Source organism: Camarhynchus parvulus, chromosome 6 (genome assembly GCF_901933205.1).
Source record: "Camarhynchus parvulus chromosome 6, STF_HiC, whole genome shotgun sequence".
NCBI classification, from domain to species: Eukaryota; Metazoa; Chordata; class Aves; order Passeriformes; family Thraupidae; genus Camarhynchus; species Camarhynchus parvulus.
In genome coordinates this window covers 7,048,880-7,073,686 of record NC_044576.1, presented here as the reverse complement: position 1 = coordinate 7,073,686, position 24,807 = coordinate 7,048,880, and the positions used below count along the sequence as shown (strand labels likewise).

Below are 24,807 nucleotides of genomic sequence, written 5' to 3'. Positions count from 1 at the left end.
GGCACTCTCTGGAAACCAAAGACACCTTTGAAGTAGCACCCCTTGAGACAAAGCACCGGCATCAAATGGAATTTGTGCTGGTTCCAGCTTAGCAGGCAGAGTCTCTTGTGCTGATAGCACATTCACAGAGCTCCCAGTGCTCAGCCCAGCTTGGAAACCACAGGCAAAGAGAGTTCCCCACATTGCTGCACCTGAGTGCACCAGGGAAGTACCAGACAGACAGACAGACAGGTGAGGCTGTGGGCTCACCTGCACATGACACAGCATTGCAGATACTGACCCTTCAGGCACAAGTTTGAATTGAACATTCAAATTTAATACACAGGTTAAAAAAAAATTGGAGGCATTTAGAAGCTATGTCTTCGTAAATCTAATGCCAGCTAATGCTTCTATTATAACCCCCAAAAAGGCATTTTATTTATGATCATCTACAAAAATTCAGCCAACTCTGTAGGTATTTTAATAAAATTTTGATAGTAACTGATGTTAGCAATCCAATTATTTCTAAGTCATCATTGTATGCTTTCCAGATTTGTCTTTCTATGCTAAAAAATCAACAGACAGAGAACTGAAAAAAACGCCACCCCTATTTCCATCCTGTATTTCAAAGTAAATAAAGAAAAGAGAATTTTCCATAAATCTTCCATTTAGTACACCAATTCCTCTTTCCTTGCATTAGAACCCCTCCCTGAAATTTAGAATCTGGCTGTAACTAGATAAAAATTCGGCCTTCTTTGAAATGAACTTTGGGATTTCTGTGTGTGAGCTTTCAAAAAAGGCAGAAAAATTCTGTTTATTTAGACTCCTGTTCAGAATAAGACCTTGTTACTGTTGGCTCTTACCAAGAAAGCCTTGAGCATAGGCAGCTTTTGCCAAGAAACACTGAAATTCTTCCTTGTAGAGTAATTCCCAAGCTTTTGGCTGTCTTGTTCCCACAGTGCTTCATTAGCTGCAGAACTGAATAAAATTGGTTCTGTTTATGTAAGAACAGATATTAATAGAGCCCATGCACATTTCCACTGCCTGCCATGCAAGGACACACAAAATGACCTGTTTAGTTGACTCATAGGTGGAACCTTCTGCTAAGTGGCTACTGAGGTGAGCAGGGTTAAAACAGAAAACAGAATTTTCACCGGGGATGGATTCTGGAGGCACAAATGAGAAGTAGAGAGACATAAATCACATTGAAAGTAAGTAGTAGGCCTACATTTAAAGAATTTTAAATGTTTGGCCTACAGAGCCTCCATTCTACCTGGTGTCACCGCCCGTCTTGCTCAGTATGTGCTAGAGGAAATCTGTAGTGCAGTAAATAAAACAAAAAATAAAGTGATGTGAACTCAAGAGAACTACTGAACAAACCTGTGCATCCCCTTCCCAGTGCTTCTCCTTGTTCCAGTGGGAATATTTGCCTGAGACATGTACGAACTCTTCAGCAGTGCCCCTGCTTAGTCAAAACCCAAATTTCACTCCACACTTTCTTGTACTGAGGAGCAAGGTTAGGAGCTGAACCCAAAGTAACAAGTCAGTTACAAGGTGTAATCCTTCCACTGTCCACCCAGCAGCCTGGCTGAAATCTGTCTCCCTGCCCTCTGCCAGCAGCTTGCACTGCTCCTCTTCCCTGCTCCCAGGAGCAGCCAGGCTTCCAACCCAAACATCCCTGAGCAGCATCACATCTCGAATGTCCAAGAGGGACACACAGGCTGGGAGGAAGCAGCATCCCTGCTCTTTGTCACCTGTGGGCGATGCACAAAGCCAGCTGTGAGTCAGCTTTCTCCCACAGGACGGGCAAGGGAAGGAAGGATGAGCAACAGGTACCTGTTTGGCAGGGCAGGAGAAGCAAAGCACAGTGAGTGACTCTCTGCAACAAAGCACTGCAGTCCCCAACCAGAACTGCACGAGATTATGTGGCCCCAGAGATACCCTAAACAGCCACCTCCAAAGAGGCCATGTGCCTGTAGAAAAGCCTAGAAACTAGGAATTCACTGTGGGAGCATCCTAAAATTAATATAAACTATAGAAATCAGAAGAAATTATGGCTTGTTTGAAAAAGCTTTCACAATACACTCCACAGGGGGGTAAAATAAGCTGCTATTAGCACATCTCGGACTTCTAATGAGTCTTTATTCTCTTTTGGGATTGCTGGGAGCTGCATGTAATTGGTGCCAAGGCTTCCACATGCTGACACGTTGGGCTGTCCAGCTGATGCACAAGGTCTTTGTTGTGAGTGCCTGCAGAGACAGTGCAAGCAGAGCTTTCTCCAAAGAAAGTGCTGTCACTGCCTGGAAAGAGCTTGTGGAGACAGACAACTTGAAACATGGCAGCTCTTTGGCTTCTCCAGAATGACAAGAAGCCAACAAACAATACTTATTTTATATTCAAGTCCAAATGAATCCCATCCCAAAGCAAGTGTTTCTAGAATGTTTGAGGAAGATATCCAGCACACACAGATTTTGAGAATATAGGTTGGCATTCTGTAGGGTAATCAAGCAAATGTAACTTGAGCAGAGCTGGCAGAGAAACCCAGATCTCTTCAACATGCAAGCTCACAGAGCAGATAAAAAGGAAAGCTGAGATGGGTTGGAAGAGATTTAACTTCTGAGATAGAATGTGCACTGTGTTGTGGCAATAAGTGTAATGTAGGTAGCTAATAAAAAAAGGGATCTGGGGAAAAAAGAAAGAGAATGCAGAGTGAGGGGGAAGTGCTGGAAAATTGTCTTGACTCTTTCAGATTTATCCTGACAATATTGTCATAATTTCATCATTTCCCAATCCCTCTTTCTGGTTGAAAAAGCTAAAACTAGCAGACAAATTCACAGAGAAAAGGCCAGACAAGCTATATTGCTTACTTGACCTAATTACAAATACTTTTGTAGGGGACCACCAATACATAATTCAAGAAAAGTAGCACATATGGAGAATTACAGAAAGAATAAACATGAATCACGTGAAAAACATAAGTAAAGGGGTCAGATTTTAAAGGATATTTGAAACATTTAAAAGTTACAATGGATATATTTGAGCTGCCTTCAGAAGGCCAGTGTCTAAAATCATAATTGACATCCTTGAGGTGACATGTTGGTGAAATCCTCACCTTGCCCTGTTTCTCAGCATCACTGCCTTTGTTCTTTCACCAGTTGTGGGGTGTTTTCTATTGATGCTAAAAACACATCTCGGAGCCTGCATTAATACAAGTACAGAAATATCCTGGGTCCAAGGGCAACAGTGCCCAGGGGTGTCTGCCCTATTCCCCATCTCTTATCCACTAAGCAAAGCAGAGCTGAGACAGAGGGCTCAACAGAGGGATACATTTTCTCTCGTCTTTTTGCACATGACAAGAACAGTGGGAATTGCTTTTTCAGTTATGAAGTTCTGGACTTAAATGAGCATAAAGTGGTATTAACCACTGGTTCCATGAGTTCACCCTCACTGGAAGCAGAATGGCATCTGTAAGAGCCCTATATTTGCACTGACAGCATCATTGTGCTGAGAGCCAAGTGGGAATCCAAATCTCTGAGATTTTGTTCTGCTGGTTGAATGAGACGCATTATCAGTCCAGTTCTGATAAGAAATTTCATCAAGGACACAACAAATAATTCCCAGAAAAGCCTTATCAAACCTTGCATACAGACAAAGGCCTTTCCTACTTTAATGAATTTATATTCCCCACGTAAAAAGAGGCCTGGCTGAACAACTGCCTTTGACCCACACTGATCTAGCAAAAATCATGTGGTAAAAGAGCATTGAGTCAGCAAAAGCTTACCAGAGCTACTGAGACAGCAGGTATGCACTTCAATGCTGCCTTCAGAGGTGAAAGAAAGATTCAGAAAAACCTCAGCAGAGATAAGGTAGTTCAGGAGTAATCTGACTTCTCCAAGGGGAAAAAACCCAAGTCCTTAAAACTAATGGCTCTTGCAGCTACTTTGATGGCATCAAAGACTTGAAAACATCAAATATAGTGGCAGCAGAGAGAATACATCCCTGTGGTATCACTGTGTGTTACAGAAGAATTTAACCAGCTGGTGAAGAAAAACTTGAAAAGGGATATGGAAACATAGTATTAAAAAACGCATACATCATATTGAACCATTAATTCTACTCATTCTGCAACGTGCCTGTGTCTGCCAGTGCTGCAGTTAATAGAGAGCACATGAAACTCAGAATGCAATTAAGTCTTGGGAGAAGCACAGTTGGAGGCTGTGGCAGTTTCTATGGCAACCTGAAGGGCTCAAGACTAGTAACAGGAGATTAACTTTAAAGGCAAGATAAGTACATAAATATAGCTCTCGTTTACCATTTTCTCCGCTTCCAAATGGGCCATATATTTTCAATTTAAACAATACAGAAATGCAGTCAGATGTCCTACTTGCTATTAACTAGGGCAAAAATAGCCTTTAAGAACACCCTGCTAAAAAATTCTGACAATTTCAGATTCAGGGAGTCATCTTAACTCAACTAATTAATTCAATCAAAATGGAAACACAGGCTTGAATGCTGCCAGGAGATTAGAACGAGGCTTCAGGATAGAGAACATGACAGCCATAATAAGAGTTTGCTGATGTCAACACACTGTATGCTTCTGAACAAATCCTCTTGACGTGTTTTTCTGGATTACGCCTCAGATCAGGTTTTAAGTCTCCAAAAGAGTGAGGCAAGATTAAGAAGAAATTTTTAAGCACTACAGACCCTTTTATTTCCTTCTTTCTTTTAAAATATTCTCTTCAGTAAGAAAGAATATATCAAAGAAACCTCATCCCAATTTTTTTCCTGACTCTTTGGAGCTTTTATTCAAAGGTTCAGCTGAGACTGCAGTCACCTTTTGAACTCCTGCCCACCTTACTTACAAATAATTAAAAAAAAAAGTTCATTAAAGAGAGGCCACATCCCTAGTGCAGTCAGTTGCTCTGAACTTGTTTACTCCATCATTCAAAAACAGCTGGTACACGCAAAACACATTGAGGAACATGTATGCATCCAGCGTGGGGAGACCATTGCCAGCAGAACTGAAAGCTGTTACATTAGCAAAATTAGCAGTTTAATTAGCAGCCCCATTAGCAAAATTGCCAGTCAAATGTGATTTAACCCTCTCCTGAGTAACACAGATCTCACACTGGCACCTCTGCACAGCTTTTCTTGAGCATCAGATTCCTGAAAGAAAAATAGCACCACCCTACTACACTATTACTTGGTGAATCAACCTAATGCAGAGTTAATTCACAAGATGTTCCTAGGATTACTGTGGAATAACACAAGTCCCTTGGACTGACCCAACCATGCCCTCAAACCCTCATGCAGTTCTACTTGCATGGTGAGCATTTTTGGTAGGAATTTGTTGACTTAATGTCTATTTGAGGAAAGAATGGAGACACTGTGTGAAAATGTCAAAAAGTCACTGTTACATAATTCAAATGTGCTTTCCACTTCACTGAAGGTATTCCAACCTGCCCATGATAATATCTAAGCACCACCTAGAGTGGGCAGGTTGGCATAGCAATATTAAAGGCTGGACTCTATGATCTTGGAGGTCTTCTCCAAACTTAATGGTTCTGTGATTCTATCCACAGAGGAGCCTGTGCTCTGCTTCTGCTGCGGTGGGAATTCGCCTGTCAGATGTGCAGAGCAGAAGGAAACACTGATCTGTTATTTTTTATTAAGAGAAGGCTTTGGGTGAGCTAATTATGGCCATCCAGTACCTGAAGGGAACCCACAAAAGAGATGACACTTTTTACAAGAGCTTGTAGTGATAGGACAGAAGGGGGAACAGCTTCAAGCTGGAAGAGAACAGGTTTCCATTCTTAGGGGAAGAAAAGCCAAAACAAAAACCCAAAACCAAAACAAAAACCATATTTTGGAGCAAGATCTGCAGAGCCAGTCTGAGATGTGTTGAAGTAGGGAAGAAATTTTGCCATCCCTCTCTACAAGGAGCAATATACATCACCTCCATCAGTATAAAACCTAATTTAGAGATAGGTGGCTTCTCCTTGCTTCAGTGCCATTTTAGACCAAGAAGAAATAGTTGATAAAATGTGGAGTGACTTGGAGTAGTGAAAACTTCCTCCCATTTGTTTTAATTTAACAAGGAACTGGAAATAAAAATCCCTCTAAATAAAAATAAGGTATGTCCCCCCCATGCCAAGTACTTGTTCTACTTTGTCACATCCATGTTTTCAAAGAGGTATATAATACCCTGATTGTCAAGAAAAAGGATTTGCACAGGAGGCAAAAGGGAACAAGGAAAAGGGAATACCTAAAGACCTTGTTTCCAGAATTAATATTTTGTTCAGAGTAGAAAAGCTACAACAGGGTGAGATGAGGACAGCACTCTCCACTTCTTTATTGAAGTGCAGGTTGTTGTGAAATAATTAATTTTTCCTTCTGTTTTCTATTTCTTTCCCTTTTTTTTCTCCCTTTCAAGTAATTGAAAAGCCACAATTGAAGAGAATGCAAGGACAGCAGCAACCCTTCAACTCTGAAGTTCACTTTGACTAAAAAAAAGAACTCCAAAGCTATACAAAAAATTCAAAGAAGGAAAGATTACATACTGTAGAATCCATTAAGTGGGAAGTAGTTGAAGAGATCCATCATTCCCCTCAGTATTCTTAGGAGCTGACCTGTCCTGTAATTGAAGTTACCATATCTCACTTTGAAGAGTTTCTTTTCTCTTTCTGGAGTGGCTGTGTCAGTGCCAAGCTCCTCAGGAGAGACAGCTTAATAAGAGTATAAAAAATGCTGCCCTCCTTTGCTGCAACATAAAAGTCTTCTTATTTTTTTCTTTGATTTTCATTCAAAATGAACTTCTCTATTTTAAAGAAGTAGGTTTCATTGGAGGAAAACATAAGAATAACTTTGACATGTGTGTCTCAGGTAAAAGTCCCCAGCAAAGGGTTTAAAAACAGAAATCAGAGCAAAGCTTTGCAAAGTTATTTGTGTGGGGGATTTGGTTTGTTTTGTTGGAGTTGTTGTTTGTTGATTGGTTTGAGTTTTTCCCTAAACCATGTTTTAGCAGATCCCTAAGCACAGTTCTCAGAAACAGTATATCTGTGAATTTTAAGCATACGAATGAATTAATCTGCTCCGGGTTTTGCTATAATGAAGCAAACTGACTTCATAAAGAATGACAATTACACGGGTCTGGATTTGCTGTAGATATTGGAAACAAAGAGACCTTATAAGGTGTGACATTTTCATGGATCTGACTTTAGATTTCATCTGCTTATGCTCTCTCTGGTCAGAAAGTGCAATGACTGTTACCATGTGAAGACAGCGAATAAGAAACACTGGGAAAGAAATCAACAGTGTTTGCTGCTGCTAAAGTTTAACTCATGCTCCAGACAGATCCAGAAGGAGATTTTGGTAAAATACACAACTTACTGAGGAGAGAAAGGCTCAGCTCGCTGGTTATCTAGAATTCAGCAATTTGCAGGTCTGTAAACAGCAGTTTTCACAAGTTCTTTAGGCTTCTAACATAAACCATGCTTGGTGGTTGCAAAGGTTAATTAAAGAGGTACAGCCCTTTACCATTCTGCAGCCCATTTAATACTGATTTTAAACACAGTTTATCTTTGTCTTCTCCCACCCTCCACCCCAACCAGCATTTTGGTTAAGCTTAGAAGGCATCATGGAATATAAATAATCAGCAAAATAGCCAGGAATTAAACTAAATATTAACGACATCAAAGCAAGAGTTGGAAGAGAAGAAAAGCAGCAGATCAGATATTTAACCAAGGAAATATTTCATTAATCCATCATTTCTTGCTATTAAGCAGTAGATTGCTTCCTATATACTTTCCTAGAGAAAATATGCAAAACACAAACATATTTTCATAGCTACTGTATGATTTTGAGTTACAGTGTGCTCCCTGTATCCAAATCCAATTCACTCTCTATTATTGCTGCTTGGTCCTCTTGTATTGCCCTAAGAAAAGATTATGAAGGTCAAAGCTATCCATGGACTTCCCAGAGAGTCTGGAAATAAAATTAGAAATCAGGGAACTAAAAGATACCAAAAGACTAAAGAGCTCGAAATCACAATTTCCTCACTTGATCTCCACTACAACTCTATAAAAATATCAAAGATATTGTATAAATCACTAATAGACCAAAATGTTTCCTTTTTGTTTCTTTTCTTTGAAATAATTTTCCCCTTCAATGTAGCCCCATCCATCCTAATATCTTTGGTGAAGGGTAAAGGAACACACAAAAATCCTAAAGTTACAGTCTTAGGGCATGTAAAGGACACGCTGTGACATCTTCTCTCCTCCTCTACTTGCACAGCTTTCCCCCTGCCCTGCCTGCAGGGTTTGCACAGGGATCAGCCTTTCCCTGCCCCAGCAGCCAGCCCTCCCGGGGCCCGTGCCAGGTCCAGCGCTGCCCACCTTGGCTCACCCCGGCCTCTCTTGGCCCCGCCACGGGCAAGAAGAGCAGAGGTCAGTTCTGAGCTGTAGAAGATCTGGCTCCCAGCTCTGCCCAGCTTCCCATGTGCGAGAGCTGCCCAAAAGCTGAGCTCCTGTGCCTGCTCTCACATGCTGACACCAGCAGCTCCCAGGCAGAGCTCCAGCTGCATACTGGAAGCAACAGTGGATCAAACCAGCAACCCCTCAAGTACTTCCTTGTCCTAGCAGCTTCCAGAAAAAATCAGTCCTGAGCAGCATTCTCTGCAAAACTGTCTCCAGGCACAGCTGGCTACCCCAGCACTTGGCAGGGCAGCCTAAGGCCCGTACTGTGATTCCTCACCATCCTTGTGAGCACATCTGCAGTCCCCTGGGAATAGGGCAACATCGAATTAAAGCAGATGGTCAGAGAAAATTCAAAGGTCAGGATTAAAGTTGCTGGCAGAACGTCGGCTTCAAGCATCCATCTGAATTATCAGCCATAGAAGCCAACCCATGCATGCAAAGCCAACTGCAGTAATATTTCATTAAATCAAAAATGGCCTTGGAACACTTTTTTCACTTATTCCTCCGCAGTTTCTTTCCACGATTTTATTTAAAAAAGATGTATCAGTAAATCAAAGCAACTTCGACATAACTTTTCTAGCAACAGACCCCAGGGAACAGGTGTAGCACGCAACTTCACCATCCATTTCCTTTCATTTCTCATAATTTTTGGCTCAATTGCACTTGTATTTTTACTACAGGCATATTTCATCCCTTTCCTTCTCAGAAAAAACAAAGTAGAAAAAATAAAGGTACCCAGCATTTGATAGTTCTGGAATGTGGCAAAAATGCTGACTCATGAACGTGCATTTCCATTTTTACTTGAAGCAAATAAATTAAACACTGCAGACTCCACTCTTCAGGAGAAAACCAAATAAACTGGGCGAGAGGGAAACTGCATTAGGTTCTGAGATGCTAATGGCCTTTCAAGGTTCAGCCGAGCCTTTCTGCATGCGAGGCGATAAGTGCTAGCCCTATTCTTCTCTCGATTGGTGTTGTTTAAGTGCTTAAGGATGTTTGCGTACTTGCCAGAGTAGGCGAAATAAACTAATTAAAGAGGAACAAAGCAGTCTAGGAACTGTCGGGTGTGGGAGAGGCAGCGTGAGAGGGAACAGCGCATTCAGAATACGCCTATTAAATTCACTGTTGCAAAGCTCTGTAACTAACTACAGTTAAATGATCCACAATTAACTACTGTTTAAAAAGAAGTTGGATTTTCTAGTTTTCCCTATTTTTTTGACAGTGAATGTTTTTTCAGGTTTTTATTTTACTCTATATTTCCTGCCTGTTTTTCTGAAAATATTGCTCACTTCCAACCCTAACCTTGCATGAAATGAAAAGCCACTAAGGGTTTAAAATAACCTTTCATCTCCCCGACTGTTACAGCCAACATAAGTCAAAACGCTGAAATATTTAACGCTTATATATCATAAGCCTGATATATCGTAGGCCTTTCAGTACAAATACATTTTATTTCCCAAGGGCTTGTTTTCCTATCAAAGATTTCATTTCTGATGGGTTTTTTGAGAAGTGTTTAACATCAGCAAACAAAACAAATTGCCCATGTTCACCAAAGAGAAGGAACAGAAAAGGGGAAGAGATTTTATTGGCAGTCGTGCTCAGATCAGAAAGGTGACGCAAGAATAAAATAAAAAAGGCTTGCATTTCATAATGGTTTAGAGGTGAATCTATACCCTTTCCTTCATGCCTCCCTGATATCAGTTAATTATCTGAGGAAGGAACAGGCTGATGCTCTGATACACTACAAAAATAGAAAGGTAATACCTAATTTTAAGACACGTTCTCAGAACATGTTAAAGGGTTACATCCAAAGCTCTGGAGTGAGAGAGAACAATGCTGACACCACGTGGAAGAAAACGCTGCTGGCTCCTTCCTCTACTGCTGACTTGAGATGCCTGAAAATCTTACACTCGGGTCAGGTGTTGTGGTAAAAGGTCTTAAGCATCAGAGGAAGACCACACACATCCTCTGAAACCAGAGATTTGTGTTGTTCTAGTGGGTACACCAACAAATTAATTATAATCCTCTTCCTTGCAGTGTAGCTGATGTTTTTAAGCAAAGCAACCGGCTGCTGCTGCCATGAGCACCTCAGGTATTGCTCCCCTTCACAAAGTGCAGATGAACATCTTTCACCTGTAATCTACGCAGGTCCTGTAAGTCTGACTGTGTGGGAGCTTTTCATGTGCTCCATTCTCAGCCAGACTGAAAATGGGCATCCACAGAATAAGTAACAAAGGTGAGACTCCACTGCATTGGTTTCTGTGCCCATACTGCCTTCAAAACCATTTCCCAAGCTACAAAAGGCCTGTATCAGTTACCAGTTTTAGAAAGACCTTCCCTTCTCATGCACTTTGTATCCTTATGCAACAGCAGCCAGGGATCAGTGTGAGCAGCTCATGGCACTGCCTGAGCTCTGCCCTTGTACCAGTGACTGCAGTGAAGCATCAGCATTTCAGCTTGAGCAGTTCCCCTCCTCTGTGCCAGAGCTGCTTGTACAGTAAAGCACAGCCAGCAGTGGCCTCATTTGTCACACACGGCACACCCTCTCTCACCAGGCTTCTCAAAAAAAAAAAAAAAAAATCAAAACCAAACCAAACCACCAAACAAAACCCAAAAAAACAAAACCACCACACAACCAAATAAAAATCCCCACGCTTCTGTGTACTGGGAAGGGAAAAAGAGAGAAAAGTAAACAGCAGCACACCCCACCTGGGGGGTTGAAATGCGGCAGCAGTGTCCCAGGGGAGTCCAGCAAGTCAAGAGAAACCCCCAGCAACGCTGGAGCAAGCATTAAACCAGTGACATTTCCTCCAGACCCTGCAGGTCCCCACAAGGGGAGAGCAGGCACACTCATCCTTTCCAAGTTTCAGATCTCCAGTACAAAGGCCAGGCTGCTGCAGACCACAGGCACAGCACAGAAAAGCTCTGTTCCTTCCAGCCACAGGCAGCAAGGCTCTGGCACTGGGCTCTAGAAGGAGCAATGAGTACTCCAGCCACATCCACTTGAGCTGTTTCAAGTCAAACTTCCCCAGCCTACAGCAGTTTTCATCAAATCCTTATGCCCACAGCCAGTAACATATTCTGCTGCACTTTTCCAGAAGAGAAGAAATACATCTTTACAATTTATTGGCCACAGTGTTTGTGGGGGTATAGGGCCTGCCTACTTTGATCTCTATAAATGGCATTTTTCATCCAGTCTTCTGGTTTGGTCAGTACTTAAATAGAAAATTAAAAGGTAGTGTTTAATGAGTCCATATTTTAGCAAGTTTACAAAGATTAGGGAAAAGAGTTTTTCTGTGGAGTGGGAAATAATATTAAGAAGTCCTTTCTAATGTAACAGCAATCCCCACAGATGCCCTGACAAATCTCCTGGCACTTCACATGGCACACCCAGAGTTTGCTATGTTCACATCTAAAACCAACTAAAACATACCACTGTTAAGGAAAAAACTCAAATGAAAGAAAGTAATTAACAGTTCTACAAATAGGAAATGGAACTGTGTTCTCCTATCCAGGAAAAACTCTTTTGACAGGACAATTAGACTAACCTGGAAACTTCAGATAATGAGATAATGTCTGGTTGGTTGGTTGTTCTGAAAGGTTTCAGCTAATTCAGCAAGAATTGTCATGGGATTACCAAAGTAAAACACCAGTTAAATTATTGCTGTCCTCCACATTGAGGATATTCCATTTTAGAGACCACAATTCTATTTTATGACAACTTCCCATGCAAGTGAGGCACCACTTTTTTGTTTCACAGATCAGAGTTAATGCTGAAACATCCATATCCTCTTTGGAAAAAGCTAAAAACCCACAAGATTAACAAAGCTCTCCAGACCACAAAAGCCTTCCCAATAATTTGAGCAGATAAAGAATCCGTGAAATATTTAGTTGCACTCTTCTGACCAGCTCCAAACCACACTCAGATTTTCATACTGAGTTGTCTGTGGTCAGCCTGCAGGTCCAGGATATTGTCCAGCTCCACTTCCCCACCCCCCTGAATCTGCAATCCCTTCAAATAGGGTTCTAAGATTGCAGAGAGCAGCCTTGCTGATATATAGTGAAGTATGCGTGAAAGGACAAAGCAAGATAAGAGAACAAGAAATGAGACTCCTCTCCTCAGGGTGCAGGCATCTCTCCTAACCAAACCCAGGCTTTAATGGGGATACAAGCAGTGGCTTGTAGGACCCATAAAGTCATGCTCCTGTTTGTTTGCAAGACAAAGGTTGTGTGCCTAAATCAGGAAGGATTCATCTATGACTTCTGTACAAACAGGAGACACAGAAACACATTCTTGGACCAGATGCAAAAATTAAAAAATCAATTCCATATTCAGCTTTTATCTGGAATGTAAGATGCAGAAATGACAAATTGCTATTAGCAAGGTTGGGTTCATAATTAAATTACACTATAGAAGTTAAGATAATCTTGCACACCTCCAACGCAGCTATTGATATTCCTTGGGTTAAACAAGGAATTAAAAAACAAAACAAAAACCAGTTATTAGAAAGGCCTCAAGTGAAAACAGACGCCGTGGTGCCTAACCTCCTTTTAAAGAATTATTTAATCCAAACATGGAAATCAGATTAGTACCAGTGCAGCTTTTGGGCTGGGACAAAAAGTTACAGGACAGCCTTAAATGCTAGTGAATGCTCAGGAGCAGTGGAGTAGAGTGGGATAAAATCAAAATCTAAAAAAATGCATTAAAAAAACCCCACACACAGACACAAAACCCCAGCCTGGTAGGATTCTGCAGCATTCTTAATCTGTTGTAAGGGTGAAAAATATATGTACATCACACAGGAAAAAAGGACAAGTTAAAATACATCATGGCTGGGATATAACATTGAACCACAGTCTTTCTATACAATTGGTGGGTGTAAATAGCCTACTGTCCAGCCTAGGGCAATAGTTCTGAGCTACCAAAACACTTAAACCCAAAACTCCTCCCAGTCTGTCAGTCTGAATCAGCCAGCATGCACAGTGTCAGTGGCATGGCTCCTGGAATTTTGAGACACCCAGAATTCTGCTCAGAACAATCCATCTGCCATTTTAGCCCACAAACAGCACAACTGAGGGTTAAGTCTTGTCTTGAAAGTCTTGCCAGCTGTGTGGCAGGCCTGCCAGATTGGCATGGCTTTAGTTTGACAGAGCTCAGGTTAACTTTAAAAAAAAGAGAAAAAAAGAGACAACCCGACAACAAAATCAGAGGAATTAAGTAGTCCAACTGCAAGTATCTGTGTAAAAGCCAGTAAAAACAAGTTTCATTTCCAGGACACTATAAGGAATCTGAGCCAGGTTTGCTGTTTCACTTTTTGCTTGTTTTACTGGAAGAAAAACATGGACTTTTAATATGTTTAGTTTGTAAACCTAACTTTGATGTTTCTAGTTTAGTGGACCTTGAGCAATTGTTACATTATGAAAGATGAAGGGTACCTATCCAATGTGCTGAGTTTCCTGCCAAAAATTACAAAAACAAGATCAGCCACAGAATTCTGAATTCCCTTCTCACCCACAGATGGGATTGCTTCCATAAGCTTACCTCAGAGCAGGAGAGTGCCCCATGGCTATGCCTTGTCTGAGGCTTTATTAAAGAACTTGAAAGCAGCTTTTCAGCAGAATTCTTTCCCACATCACCACAATTCCAGACAGACTGTGACATTTTGCAGAATTACAGGGAGTGAAGCTGGTTCTAAAACAAAAGCACTGCAAGTGAAAGCCTGGTTTCCTGGCTTCTCTAATATCTCTCCAATTTCTTTTGAGCTGCTGATGCTTCCTCTAGCTTTGCAAACAGATGTCTTGGGACAGGCAATATTTTTATTTCGTGTGCTCATTTGAGTACTGGTTTCAGAAACTCCCAGAGGAGGTAGTGACATGGGACTTCTTCAGAGAGAAAGGGGAGCTGGGAGCATGAGCTCAACACTGTTTTAGTGTGAAACAATCCTAGTGTTACATTTGGGGCCATGTCTTGGGGCATTGAAGCAATATTTTAGAAACATCCTTTTATCAGTATAGCATGTTCTCTACACCTGTGTCTGTACCGGTTTTGTTTTCAAAGAAAGAATATTGGGACTGTAACGTTCCTTGGAAGCTCTTTGGGATACGTAATATGTTCTAAATACTGACTTTAACTTTGTATGAAAAGTCTGCTATCTTTCCTTAACGGGGATATTTGGAGAAAGAAGCCAGAAAATGAAGGAGTCATAAACACAAATATCATCACCCACATTTACATGCAGTGCTAATCTCTTCCACAGTCCATCACTTGACCTGGCACACTTCTGCCAGCCTCACTGTGAACCTCAAGGATCACAAAACAGCACTGTGAAGTATTAAACTGCAGCGTTTGCTACATTTCCTTCATGGCTTTTTCCAAAAATCAATTTCAAGTTAAGCAGCAATGATACACCACATCACAAAATGAAAACAAGATTTATATTGACCCTCTCTCTAAACCAGGATTTGTCTATCATGTTTCTTGCACCACGAGGTTTTCAACAAAGAGGCAAAAAAGGTATCAAAGAGCTAGCAATGTTTTAGAAAACACCCAAGGAGAGGTTGGAACACAAACAGTGAATTCTCAAAAATAAGAGAGGAGTTTCAAACCTCCTGATTTTGCTTTCCTGCATCATCAATGTATAGACAAAAACACACACAAAATAAAATGTGTTTCACTCAAGGAAAAATCAAGTGTCATTGATCTAACGAAGTTTGGCATTAATATATTTAAAGTAGAACACCTTGGGATTTTCTTCTGGACCTTTTGCTTTTGCACTTGCATTTTTTTCCAAATTAGAATTTTAATACTCGTGTTTCCTCTCCAGCTTAGGTATAACATGAATATTTACATTACTGGCTACAAGCTACAGTCATTAATTACACTATGTATCAGCAAATGTATTTCCAGTTCTGGGTTTCAACTAATGAAGCACTTTTGATTTCTTGCTGTAACTTTCTTACCTGAAGGCCGTCTGCTTGTCTCTGTGAGAAGCAAGGGTCCAGGTCAGCAAAAAGCATCTCCTGGTGTTGGAGCAAATACAGCAGGAGGCCATTGTAAAGCCTTTGTTCTTCACAAGCCAAGGGACTGACAGGAATCCTAAAGGATGAGGAGTTGGATTAATCTTAGAAGCTCTCAGATTAGGGGCTGGTCCTGAACGACACAGGGAGCCCTCCCAGTACCCAAAATAATTCAGTAAAGCATCAATTGCTGAGGCAGTGACCACTGGAGCTTGAGGGGTTCAAAACAGCAGGGCCTTCACAGAGACAGAGCCCCAGCTTTGCTGCAGTGGTTCACAACACAGTGAATGCTCATGGCAGCACAGCAAAGGAGTAAGAACCTGACAGGAGCTCAGACACAAGGCTCACAAAATCAAGGGTGAAAAGGACAGGCAAAAAAAAGCACCCTCTCAATCTGCCATTGCTCACTGGCATTGGGGTGGAAAGAGTGGTTTTGTTCTACCCTCATTTATGAAGGTGAGTTTTGATCACTAGAATGTCTTATTACCAGAACTGTCTGGAAAAAAAAACAAACCCACAGGTAATAAAGTGCTTCAGTGTGTTAATTTATAAATCCACAGACATCAGTCATATCAGGAAGTGGAAATTCTAGATGTTCCCATTAACCATGTTGAGTTTGGGTTGGGTTTTTTTTTTTCTTGCTTGATCTTCCCATATTTTTAGGTTTTTTATGAATAGTAGTTGAATTTTAACTGTCCCTGTCAAGTCAGAATAATTTAATTAAAAGGATTCTTTATATAGGATTTTAATCTCAACCCCTGAAGGACTTGTGTGTTCCCCCCTGCCACCTATTTGGAAGCTTGGAGAACATTTACATATATGCTGTGCCCTTAATGGAGCTTCTCCAGCCATGCTGCACCAACTCAGCTACACCCAGCACAATATTAATATTTAAACAAGAAATTCATAAACTCAGGAGACTAATGTGGAGCATGAATACACCAGTCTTCTATTTGCCAAATGAGTACATTCATTATTCATTTGCAATTTTAAAGTACAAATATACACATTGGGCTCAGTCCAATTGCTTTCACTCGTGTTCCTCTTTTGTAAACCTACTGTTGTTTCTGTAAAGACTTAAGTTTGGGCTCCTTTTGGAAGCAGAAAGTTTAAGCAGGGTTATAACCAGGCGTAACATGGAGAGACTTACAGGATGAATCACTGCGTCATCAGTTCCTTCTTTAGGATTAGTTAACATTTCTCTTTCTTGCATTCCCATTTTTCTTGGGACGGATGCAGTTTCTCCACAATAAACAAGGCTGCTTGTAAAACCTGGTTGACTGAGCAATGGCCTTTGCTGCATACAACAATCCTAAGAGATTATTCATCACTTACCAAACATCAACACCCTCAGCTCACAGGCCAGACAAGCAATATTTTTAGTCCTTTGTCTTCTTTTTCAGCTTCTTTTGTTAGCTTAGACATGTGTTCCTGAATCCACCTCTACCAGCTGTTAACTCCTTACCAGAAGGAGCACTGCACAAGTTATTCAGGAGGATAAATGGCTCTCAGACCACTTACTGAGTCCTCCTTTCCCTTATTAGCAGCCTGGGTTTGAGCGCCCAGTTCTCATTTCATCCTAAAACAGATCTAAACTATAGACTGGGAGGAGACAGCTGACTCCGAATATCAATGTCTCATCAGCAGATATTCATGGGTGGCAACAGGTGTGCATTCCAAATATAGAGAATACACTTTTAGTTTTCTCTTCAGCCACCTTCCACAATGAGTTTCAATTAATTTTGTGAAATAATTACTTCCTGCCTGTTCAGATACTTCTACTGCTACCAGAAACTGTGTTATTGGGGTGACAGTAAGGGGGAGCCAGATTCCCCCACTGCTAAATCCATGCACATGATCCTGGGAAGAGCAGAGCTACTGAGGTGTATTGTGCACTTCCCCACAAAAGCCCCATAATCAGTTGTAGTACAAATCCCAGAAGAACACTCACTGAGAATAAGAAACAACTAGAACTTGACCATCAGGAATTAGCTACTGGTTTTCTTGAGTGAGTCTAAAACTTCCAAAGCTGCTTTGCCACAAAGTGCAGGCTAAAAAGTCCACACAAATGCCCTGCCTGGCTTTGTCCAGGAGATCTGCCAAGGTTCCCTTCCACCACAGGCTTGCTGCAAACTTTGCAGAAACAATGAGTCAAAGTGAGTGGAAGCAAACAGCTGGCTGGCTGGAGTCCTTGTGCACTCATGCAAGAACTGCTCACTGAGACCAGAACTAAAAATCTCTTTACCAAGATGAAGCATAACAAAATATCCATGGAAATCTAAGTAACATCAGTTGGATCTCTGATAAAAGCATTCTCTTAAGTATTGACAGATACTGGGAGATCAAAACCAGTTTTCCTCGATCCTCTAACTAGATTTGCAACATAATAGCTGTGCTAAGCCTTGTCATTTTTGTGTTACAATAACAATAACTACAAATCGCAAAGTATGTGCACTTTAGGCTTATAATGTACAAAGTTTAATATTCTATTTTTGTGGTACCAAGGTCCAAGAGGATTCCATGTTCTAACTACAGAATATTCCTACTCAGTCACTTCAGAGAAACTGTAAACATGACAGGTCTCCACAAATAAAAGTGCCAAAATATTGAGATAAGTGATAATCATAGACAGAATTTACACTTGAATCTAAATGGGTAAGAAATTTAAAGTTAAAAGGCTCATAAACAACTTTGTTTAGTTGTTCAGTGTCAAAGAAGGAAGAAGTAATTTCACAAAAGTGCAGATTGCCAGAATACACTAAGAACAGTTTTAACACCTGCAATGAATTTATGCCATACGAGGAGCTGCCATTACCTCCAGAAGGTTAATTCCAGCAATTGCGTGGAGCACACATTTCTGCAGATTAGATCTAAAAGCAGTTTTTTCCATAACCTTCACATTTACACTGAACAACTATAGCAAGTACTACCCAACATGTCCCAATTTCCTACACTCTGGCTGCCAAATGTTTCATAATGTGCCAGATAATTGCACTAATTCTTGCTCTTAAAGATATAAAAGATATTTATGACTTTTTCCCCTGTGTCAGCAGATATGATTTGCGACAACTGACTACCTTGAATTTTGCTGCTGTACAGGACAATACCAATGATTTATTCTGCATCATTGAAAGCCTCAGGTCACTCAGCAGGAAGTGCTATAGAGCAATCTCACTGACAGTGCCAGTTTCAAGGCTCTCCTCTCCACCCAACCTCCAAAAAGGTGATTTTTCATAACCCTAGGAGGTAACTCAACAAGCACAGCACCATGGTGTTAAATGTTTTACAAAGAAAAAAAAAAACCAAACCTGAGCTTCAGATTTACTGGGTTGTCTCCCAGAGCTGGTGAGATCAGAATGACTGTAAAGAGGTGAAGATAACATTTTTATAGGGCAGACATACTTCTATTTATGGTAGCTGTTGTCTTGACAGGTCACTGGCAGGGAAACCCTGAGCTGATACTTTTCAAGGCTTCTCAGACAGGTCATTGCCACAAATGCTCAGTTTAGCACTGAATGTACCTTAAAACCAGGCAAAGGCACATGTTCAGAAGTAGCTGGGCCATGTCCCAGAAGAGTGGGATATTTAAAAACTGAAGCAGCTCATCAATCAATAAGGGAGCACACTGAATCCTCGTGTGCATATACAGGAATCAGTGGGCCCACATTGGGATAATTTGGGAATGGAGATAAAGGAACAAAGCCTTCTTGCACGCATGTGCATGCGCAGAAGCCCCAGGTGAGAGCAAATGTCACCTGATGGCAGAAAAGTGACAGTGAGTGAAGTGATTTTTGAGTTAATGTGGGGGCCAAGGGATAGATTCTTGGTGAAGGCCTTTTAGTGTCAGGCAATGCTCATAAGTATAACCACACAACTAATCCAAACACTGATAAATAAACCTCATCTGTCTCCACTCATTTACTAACTTTAGTATTCAGATATTAAGGAACTTGGGGTCAATTTGCAAAACTGTGTTGTTGCACTGCTGAATATCCTCCATGGTGAAGTTTTTCCCCCAGAGGACAGAGTGGCATAGTTCCAACCACACCACATCTTGTTAGATTCACTTCCCTTACTGTGCTTTTGTTTAAGATATAAACTTGTATCACGTCCAAAGGTCAAATTCCTGTAGACCTGGCAATACACCCGCAGAGCAGGAAAACAGAGACCACATATAGAGACCTATGAAACAGCAGAAAGGCTTAAAAGTCCACTTCCACAAAACAAAGCCTGTCATTGATGCTGGGCACCAATTTTGCTGAATATATACTTTTAAAATGAACTTGGCTTGCCATAAAACACCCAACTGAATAACAAGGCTTTTTTACTGCATAGAAGATATTAACTGCTAATAGAGATATTTTGTAAAGTGTCATTGCCTTACAGTTCATATTAACCTGGCATGGCTGTGATCCACTAGAACAAAGATTTACAAGTTGTAACAGGTATAAGTATTTTAACATCCTCTGGTGTCAACAGTGAAAGGGAAAATTCTCCATTATCTGATCACACTAGGCTTTTCCTTCTTATCATCTTGACTTGCACGGCATGTTGTCCCACCTCTCATTTTTAGCTTCCAGTTTTGTGCCCACTCACATGCCTTCTCTAGCTCCAGCCAAGCACTCACTGCTCAGCTTGGATGACAACTTGAATTTTAGTGGCAAGGGCAGAATGAGTTGCTTCTCTTTCTTGATAACAGGGATTCATTTCTCTGATATCAAATGCTGTTACAAGGCCAAAGTGAGGGTGAGCTTTACAGAATCAAATCCCACAACTAAGTAGCCCCCACAGCCAGCACTTATCTTGGCTCAGAAAAGAGAAGTAGTTGCCATTGAACAGCTCTCTATCCCTCATGTCTCTTCATATGGTTTCTCACTGGAGGCTTGCCCTGTCTAGTCAGTGCCCAACAATATGAAAGGGATCAGCCAGCTCAGAACCTGTCACATCTGCCCACAATACACCATATAAACACTGATCTTACAAAATGCTTCACTCTCTATCAGACCCAGAGTTACGACAGAAAGCCTCCCTGTAAGGTGTGACCTTGTTGTGCTGTTTGAGGCAGCTCAGCAGAGAGGACTCACTTGAACAGAGCAGGTCCAAACACGATGGCCAGGTTTTCCAGAGTCATGAAATTCACTGCACTGTAGGTTGCCACCTTTAACAGGAAAGCAGACAGGAACTGAAGAAGGTTTTGATGGGCTTTGGGCAGGCAGCTGAGCAACTGTCTCAGGTTCTCTATGCATTCTGTTGTGTTGATTTTGTGCTCTGAGGAAAAAAAACCCCAAACTTATACCATAAATATTCCTCATGCCAACACAATTTCATCACAGACATTAGATATAAGTAAGAAGAAAGGTTTTAAAATATATTAGAACAATGTGAAGAATAAATACATCCCAAACAAGGATTTTGTACACTAAATTTTGACACATGCTTTTCACTTATGAATATGAATAAGAACCATGGATTTTCCAGATATTGAGTTTTACATTCACTGTTTCTAATATTTTTCCTCTTAAGGCAGAATCATCCAGCACTTTCTGCTTTCCTAATAAAATTGCAGGCAGGAGTCATGTACCTGAATCCTCAAAGCTGTCTTGAAGGACAGTACAAGGTTGTCAGCCTTGACTCTCCCAAGAGATTTTACACATGCTGTATGATTCTCATTAGGAGGAATGAGAAACTGTAGCCTTTTAGCCCCACATCATCTTCATTTCCTGACTAATTGGTAGCTCTCAGACTCAAAACAACTTTGCTCTATAAATATGCAACTGCAGTTACACAAGAGATGCTTAAAATTCTAAATTGGGGATACTTAACATTTTCTTGGTTCTTATTCTTCAAAGAAGGGTAACAAGGCAGAAAATGGGTTCACAAACAACTCCATTTGAATAGCAGTTCCCTATCAGTAAGATAAAATCTCCTGGTTACTAGAATTGAGATGACAGTACTGCTCAATAATTGGCAGCTGATGCTCAAATTTGCCATAGATCACCAGGACACATCTGCGTAGCTTTGACATTGCTTATGAGCAAATCATGCCCTTGAGGGTAATTTTAGCCCTAAAAAAACACATTCTGCACAGGCCAAGGCCCATGCTGCTCAACTGATTAATGAGTGAAATGGAAAAGGGGACGAAGAGGAAAAAATAACTTTAAAAAACAACAGCAAGACTGTCCAGGGTAGAAAAAACAAAGTGCTCACAAAAGCCCCATGGGTCCTTCTGCATAGACTTTCACACTTCCTAAAACTGCTTCCTTTCTCTTTCTTTGTAAACTCCTACGAGGGCACTTCGAACAAAAGCAGCCTGCGAAGTAACCCACAAAAGCCATTTATTTGTCTGCAAACACCTGAATTAGCTACCAGTCAGAATCACCGGGCAGACTGAGAACAGAGCTCAGCCACTGCAGGCATGAACGGGGAACAGGCAGAGGGCTGCTGGGGTGCCCTTTGCATGCCGCTCCACACACTGCTGTCCAAGATTATAAGAGGACTGGAAAAATAAATGCTAACTAAAAACACAGTTCTAAATAAAAAGAGTGATGTGCAGAAAAACCTCCTTTAACACAGAAGGTTAAATAAAAAAAGAGGCTTCAGCTCAGAAAAGAGAGAAGCGAGGCAATGGCTATATAAAGACACAAGCAGCATTATGGTGGTGGTTGCATTAAAACTAAAAATATTATCTCAGTAACCAGTATGGTATACAATTTAAAAAAGAAAGCATGCAGAAGAAGAGCTTTCTCAAAGAAAACAGGATTGGATTGCAGGATTCATTGCCACAGGAAGGAAGGGAACCCAAAAGACCTAATGAATTTTAAAAAGACTGTAGACAAGTTCATAGATGCCTGGTCCCTCCAAAGCAATTAAACATCAGCTTCAGGTTAAGGAAACACAAGACCTTGTTTATAGAAAGTGCAATGAACACATTATCTGTCACTGTCAGAGAATGGACAGAAGCTTGGAAGGTGCCCGTTCTGTACCTTGGAAAGTTTTCAGCAAGCCAGAGCAAATATTGTCTGGAAAAACAGCCACTGGTAGTTCTTTCAGAAAGAGCTTCAGGAGACTGGCCACAGAATCAACATCTCCATCATTAATAAGGTCTACTTTTTCCCCTTGATTGTACTTCTGCCTCAATTCCTTGATTTTATTTGCTGAGCCACCAACCCGAAATATACCGACGCGCTCCAGACCTGCGTAAGAAATGCAGAACAGTGAGCAGTGCTTGTTACTTTACCACTTCTTTGTGTTCAGAACTGGAGTTCAAAAAGCAAGAGCTCCTTTAAGAAAGCACAATAATTTTAAATAAGGATTTTCCAGCATTTACAGCTGAAAAGTAAAGCTTAAACAAAGAATATCAGTTTCCAGAAGCCAAGCAGGAAAAACATGAACTTACCAAATACCTCCAGGTACTCCACCATCTGTGTCACAAGAGAAGGAACCCCACGTTGCTTTGCATCCTCTACAAGGGTTTCCAGAGGAACACCAAATGTGCTTCCTTCTCTGCTGAACTGTAGCTCTGGTGAAACTTTATTTGTTGTGTGCCTAACTTGTATAGAAGAGAATGATTGCTGGGGAATAAAAACAGTCAAGTGGTAAACATCAACTGGTTTTTATTATTTTAACCTCCAAAGATCAACAACTTGGGCAAAATTATTGTCTTTTTTGTAGCATCTTAGTATAGATTTTATTTCTACTGTATATTCTTACTAATATTCTTCTGTAGAGCTGAGGTGAGACCTGTGACGGGGTGAACTCCCGTGAAGCCCCCTCATCCCTACAGTCAGGGAAAATGGGGCCTTGTGCTGAGGCAGATGGGCAGAGAGCGGTCACTAACTCTCAAAAGAGCCCCAAAAGTCAGGAAAAAGCTGACCCCACGCTGGTGCACAACCTTCCAACTCCATGAAACTTGTGAATTTCTGCCTAATTCCTGAGGATAAAAACCACAAGATTATGAAGGAACCAGAAGTGGAATTTCAGCGGCAGCCATGGCGCAAGCCTTGAAATAGATTTCTTTCTCCTCACCTGGTTATTCCAAATTTTTTACCCCAACAACTGATGCAAAAGCATAAAAAAATCACAGAAAACTTGCACTTTTCATCCTGTCTGACGAAGGAAGCTGCTTTTCCATCCTGCCAGGGCGTGGGCTGGGGAGTCTGTGGGCTCTGGTAGGGGCCCTGTCTCTGAGGGCGGCCGAGGGGCTCTGTGAGGACGGGGCTGCCCCGGGCGGGCACAGCGGCTCTGCAGCCCCTCAGGGCCACCTGGGGCTGTTTAAAAACATATTTCCAAATAGATGCTCAGATACATTTAAAAATAAATATAACAACTATATATTTAATAATAATATCCCTCAGGAATATTTTACAAAAGGGGGAAATTCTGCCCAGCACTGTGAAAGGCGTCCTGGCTGCCCTGCCCTCTTTCCCAGCTCCCCGAAGCCCCCGCTTGCCTGACAGGCAGGTGCCATGGCCCACAGAAATTGCTGCATCCCATCCTCACTCCTACCAGGCAAGGAGAGCAGAAGTCCAAACCTGGATTTACCATTTCTGCACTAGGACTATTTAAACAGTATCTAAAGGGGATTTTTAATTTGTTCTTGGTTTTTTTAGCATTATCTCAAACCAGCCTCTTTTTCAATGTTTTTTTTATTACTATGTTTCAGAAGGAAAATTTCCTGTGGGTTTGAAGCTGAACTGCCTTAGTGAAGCTGTTTTTCACACACTTTGCCTGCAGCAGAGCCATGAGCTGGAGCTCCAGGCCAGCCCTGCTGCCATGGCAAAAGCACACACAGCACTCAAAACACCCCAGGCCATTTTGCTCTTTCAGTACATAGGAAAGCTTAGACTGTGATGTTAGTGTTACAGCATAAATAGTTATCTAAAAAGAACAAATATCAGCATGTGCCAAACATATTTTACAGCATTTTTGTATATAAGCTACAAGGTGTTACAAAAAGCCTCTAAAATACCTGTGCACCATGACTGCAAATCCCTCCCTCTCCCCTCTAAGATGCAGCAGAGCCTTCTCAGAAAGGAGGAAGGGTGTGAGGAAGGAGTGAAGCAGCCAGATTTAAGTTCACTTACACAGATGGAAAGGGAGGCACCTGCTCCCATGTTAGGCTGCAGCAGAGTGCCGGTGTTTCAGCTGTGCTGCTCCGAGACACCATCACCTTTCTTCCTCTCCACAGAGCCGTGCAGCCTGGCCAGAGATCACTGCAGCCATTGGGCTGTTCCTCTGCAATTAATTTATCATAGTATAATTGCTAGGCATCACCTTAATCAGTGGTTTCCCTCCAGAGCCAGTGGAAGGTAGAAATTAACTCATAGTGAAAGAGGAC

The 24,807-nt window shown here is 41.4% G+C and overlaps 1 protein-coding gene across 1 annotated transcript in view; it reads right to left on the bottom strand.

Moving 5' to 3' along the window:
• FAM13C (family with sequence similarity 13 member C) overlaps window positions 1-24,583 on the bottom strand; it is a 115,545-nt gene extending 90,962 nt beyond the window's left edge. Inside the window, exons 1-5 of the mRNA XM_030950931.1 lie at window positions 24,554-24,583; window positions 22,867-23,041; window positions 22,454-22,663; window positions 20,555-20,738; window positions 15,414-15,549 (exon numbers count right to left, since the gene is read on the bottom strand). Coding sequence (XP_030806791.1) covers window positions 15,414-15,549; window positions 20,555-20,738; window positions 22,454-22,663; window positions 22,867-23,041; window positions 24,554-24,583 — 735 coding nt within the window. The remainder of the gene's footprint in view (window positions 1-15,413; window positions 15,550-20,554; window positions 20,739-22,453; window positions 22,664-22,866; window positions 23,042-24,553) is intronic.
• Between the last annotated feature and the right edge of the window lie 224 nt (window positions 24,584-24,807).